At 41.4% G+C, this 4,751-nt stretch overlaps 1 protein-coding gene across 1 annotated transcript in view; it reads right to left on the reverse strand.

The window, feature by feature from the left end:
* LOC104959784 (muscarinic acetylcholine receptor M4-like) overlaps positions 1-3,425 on the reverse strand; it is an 8,414-nt gene extending 4,989 nt beyond the window's left edge. The window contains exons 1-4 of the mRNA XM_010787681.1: positions 3,274-3,425; positions 2,290-2,491; positions 1,311-1,400; positions 832-1,101 (exon numbers count right to left, since the gene is read on the reverse strand). Of these exons, the coding sequence (XP_010785983.1) occupies positions 832-1,101; positions 1,311-1,400; positions 2,290-2,491; positions 3,274-3,362 (651 nt within the window). The 5' untranslated portion in view covers positions 3,363-3,425. The remainder of the gene's footprint in view (positions 1-831; positions 1,102-1,310; positions 1,401-2,289; positions 2,492-3,273) is intronic.
* Between the last annotated feature and the right edge of the window lie 1,326 nt (positions 3,426-4,751).

Consider the following 4,751-nt stretch of genomic DNA (forward strand, 5'->3'; position numbering starts at 1 on the left):
AGAATAAATGAAAAACAGTTATGAAATACTATATGACAAAACAAGAATACAGTTTAAAGTGGTCCTATCATGCTATATTTGAATAATATAGTGTAGGACCATACCTATATAAAGGCATATTTATACTTTTTATTTTTCAAAATACCAAACAGATCATGCATTTTAGCCATTCCTCATTTCGCTCAATTTAACACTGTCTTTGCATGGGCTGATTCTGTGAGAACAGCACCATCTACAGGCCTGGCATATGTACTACAGCGTCTCCAGCGCTTTCGAACGGCAATGTCCGTGGCTGTCTCCTCCTGATTGGTGGAGCTGGCCCAATAGCCGTAGCGCCACTTCTGTGACGTCATAGAAGTGTTCAAATCTGGATCAGTCTGTATCAGATCCGTTGCAGCCCCTTTTTAAGAGATTTGGGTATGGAGGAAAATAGAGAGGGTTGTGTTTTCTGACACTTGGTGAGTTCCCTGGAACACCGGGGACACATATTCATGTATAAAAGACGTACAAAAGTGCATTTTGCATGATAGGTCACCTTTAAGTGATTTTTAAGATATCCATAAAGAAAAATCTGTTTACAGTTCTGTTTCATATGGGTGTTGAGAGATGTATCCATAGATCTCTTAATTTTATACAATTTATACAATATGTGTGCTTATGCTAACATCATAAGACAAAAGTTGGTTCCGTGTTGTAGTGAGAACGCGCTAGAGTGAGGGGGGCCCCCAAGCCAAAGCTCGCTTAGGGCCCCCAAAAGTCTAGGGCCGGCCCTGACGTCAGCACACCTGTTGTTGATGCATGTATGGCTGATGTGTGTACAGTATTCCATACCTTCTTTTCCCTGGCTTCCATCTGTCGTTTCCTCTTCACTTGGCTTCTGGCAATGCTTGCAAACTTCCTGGCCACAGTCCTGGGACGGCTGATGGGGATTGAACGCCTCTCGGCGCCCTCTACAGGAGGGCAGATCTCCAGAGCTGTGATGCACTCGTCCCCCGCCTTCTTCGTTACGATCTTTATCTTGGACCATCTCGAGCTGGCTCCGCCCTTGGCCAATTCAACATTGGTGGTTGTCGTGGCAACTGGGTCTGGATTGCTTGCATCCTGTAACAAAACCAAGAGACTTTGTTGAGAAAGGTCACAACATTTCTTCAGATATTTTGACTAACCCTAACCCTTTTGACTTCATTCACACCTTTTTCAACTTCTGTCCAAATAGAAATCTCTGTGTTTCATCCGTGTACTTTTTTGCAGAATGTTGAAAATAAAGCTTGGACTAGAAAAAAGAAAGTTGTCAGACATTGAGTACCAACCTCAGATATGACCTCGTTCTTGGTGCCGTCCTTTGGCTTTGTGGGGGGAATGAAAGCTGTGGAAGAGTCGTTGGAGCTCTCCTTTTCCTCCTGAACAGTTGGACAGATACATTGTTACATTTTGTTTCATTTAAAGGACCCTTTTATCCTAAGCGGACATGGCTTGGACTATGGCAGACATCTGGGTTTCAGTTTCTTGCCAAAAAACACTTGGACACGTGATCCCCTTCCATATAATGTGTGCTACATAGGACATATACTTGCTACCGCTATCATTTTGGGTGGTCTTTCTGTTCCTACATTTGTGACCCTGTCCGCTATCTCCCACTCCTATACAACTTTAGGAAGCTGAAGCATTGTTCAGCAAAATGCCTTTCCTCCGTTTTCACCACATCTAGAGAATTGAGTACAGAGCATTAGTCATGGATCAGGTGTTCTGCTACAGCCAGATACTGATGGTTCTTACTGATGTGGGTGGTCTCCAGTCAGCGCAATACAAGTCTCTTGTAGCAATTTCTTTGCATTTCCACTGCCATGTGATGGAATTACGGCAGGAAGTTTTGGTCAGCCTTCGTAATGTGATTAATTTGCAATATTTAAAAACATTTTAAATTATTTTTATGGAGTTAGGTTTCCAAATTAAAACCAAACCTCTGTCCCTAGTGTAATTTAGTGTAATTTAGCTTTATTTTGCTTTCAATTTTACAGAACCAGCTGCTTCTATAATTTGATATGGTCACCTTTTAAAAATATATATACTGCTACTCTGCCCATGGTGTTATTTGTTTTACTTATTGTGTTTTTTGTATTAATTACCTTTTGTTATTTATATAATCTGTTCTCATCTGCACTATACTTCTGCTGTTGTAACACTGTACATTTCCCCATTGAGGGACAAATAAAAGAATTCGGGTCAGTGCTTGGGTCAGTGCCTGGGTCAGTCCCGGGGTCAGTCCCTGGGTCAGTACTGGGTGAGTACCTGGGTGACGCCCGGGCTGGGCTGAGCTTCAGGCAGTGGCTGAGCAGGTTTGGGTTCCTCCGTCCTGCCGTTCTTCACCGCCTCCAGTGCCGTGGTGGTGGAGTCCAGATTGAGTTTGGGGGTGGAGCGGGGGCTGGCCTGAGGACTGGACTCGTTGTTGTTGTTCTGCTTCAAGAGGTGACTCTTCAGCAGGCTGGGAGTTCTGATTAACACAACAATGATTATCTTTACAAAGCATACACCGTTAGAACATCTCTGCCGTTTTTTAAATACACAAATGGATATGAGTGATTAATTGTGAACATATTATGGTAATTCATTCTGCAGCAAATTGTGTGTATGATTAATTAATGTGAAGAGCCTGGGTGAGAGGCATCTAGTGCCAGTTTGTGATTTATTGACCCATTTCTTAACTCTTTTGGTTAAACAAACAATTCCCCTTCTCTGGAAGTTGTTACATTTAAGATGAGCAGATATGATAATTGGATAATGCTAGTAGGAACCGCTACATATTCAGAAATATTCATGTAGTCTATGTATTATTAGAATGTACAAAAAGAAGTAGACTACACAAACTAGTTGCACATCACCAAATATAGTGCTCAACTACGATGTGTATATAAATGTAGAAAGACACAGTATACACAAATATGAAATGTATGATGTTAAAGAAGATTTATATTTTATCTTTGGATCTATAAAGTGAATAACGAGCGCCTCCATCTCTTGATGTTCAAACCGGCAGAATGCTGTGAAGACGGAGAGCCAACCTTTAAAGGTCAGACTTTATTGATACAAAGTTTCCAGGGTAAGAGGAAGTATGAAATCGTTCACAGTGAAGTGTGTGGTTGTCAATCAGTGTCATAGATGCATGGTTAAAGTCATAACTGTCAATCAAGAAAATATGAGTTTGGCATTTTTCCTTTTCACTCAGGAAATGATTTGTCACGCATGAAGTGCACTTGATTCCTTCGATGCTCTTACTTTATTCCCTTCTTCTCTTTTTTCTCTGGCTTGTGTTTGGAGACCCTGCTCCTCGAGGCAAGGGAAATGTGGATGTACAGGACCGTCATTATGATGACAGGAAGATAGAAAGCTGCTATGGCTGTACCAAACGTCGCCGCAGGGTTTGAAAGGAACTGTAGGAAGAAAAAAATAAAAATAAAAAAAAGGACAGAAAGAAAGAGAGATTTGTAGGTATACTTGTACAGTATAATGTTGCTGCTTAAACTGTTAATCTTTGAGGTGGTGTTACTGCACTGTATTATATTAAAATGATAGTATCTTTACTCATACATTGGGGGTATTATAGTATTAGAAATGGGAGCATAGAGCAATGTGAAGACTCCTAATCTAAATGCCTTAAAATGTAGTCTTTCACAGTAGTCTTCATAGACTTCAGTGTTTATGAGTGACTAACTGTGTGTGTGTGTGTGTGTGTGTGTGTGTGTGTGTGTGTGTGTGTGTGTGTGTGTGTGTGTGTGTGTGTGTGTGTGTGTGTGTGTGTGTGTGTGTGGAACGGTGTGTGACTCCACCTGTCTATTTTGGGGAACAGTACACGAGTGAAACAGCAAAGAGCCTGGAGACTGAGTGAGAACCCAACAGCAGCTGTCAGTGAACACTGGACCAGAACCATACAGTCTCTTGGATGCTCCATGAGGACCGCTGCAACAGGCAGGTTGAGGGCCACGACGCTAATGGGTAGCCAAGCTAGCATGAGCATTAGCAATCAATATATGCTAACACTTTTACTCACTGCAAACTACTTTTGGCTAGACAAGCTGTTTCACAATGGCATTCAGTGCATTGGGAATAAGAATGAGTGCCTAGCAGTTGAATTACTCCTATATCATCACTTATTATTATTTGAACATGTGTGCACCCATGAATATCATAATTAGCCTATGACATATTGAGATATGACCGCAAATGTGTTTTGAGACATCTCAGTACCCTTTGGCCCTATTTCTGCACACATGGTAAACAGAGGTGATGAGGTCTTTGGCTTCTCCATCAGTCACATGGCACTCCCCTTGCAGGTTGTAGTGATACAAGAGTTTTTCCACTGCATCCACTGCGAACAGGTCAAAGGTCATGGAGTAGGAGCCAACTGATTACCAGAGAAAGATCAATATAGCAATGTAAACCTAACACCAGAAACTGGGGTTAACATCGCTCAATATACATGTACTATACACTATATATGTCACATGATATTCCATCTGAGCCGGATTTATTCACTGTATGAAGACAACGATAGCTAAAGATAATAAGGATAGGAGTCAGGAGTACTTTAATCACACATGAACAGGTTGTCTTAGATGTGAGCCTTATTCCTGAAGGACAGAGAAGGCAAAAGTACACACATCCTTTACTCAAGTAGAAGTACAGATACTCGTGTTTAAACATACTCTGGTGAAAGTAGAAGTACTGACTAAACTTCTTTACTCAAGTCAAAGTAC

The sequence above is a fragment of the Notothenia coriiceps genome, unplaced genomic scaffold (genome assembly GCF_000735185.1).
Source record: "Notothenia coriiceps isolate Sejong01 unplaced genomic scaffold, NC01 NC01_scaffold00031050, whole genome shotgun sequence".
Lineage (NCBI taxonomy): Eukaryota > Metazoa > Chordata > Actinopteri > Perciformes > Nototheniidae > Notothenia > Notothenia coriiceps.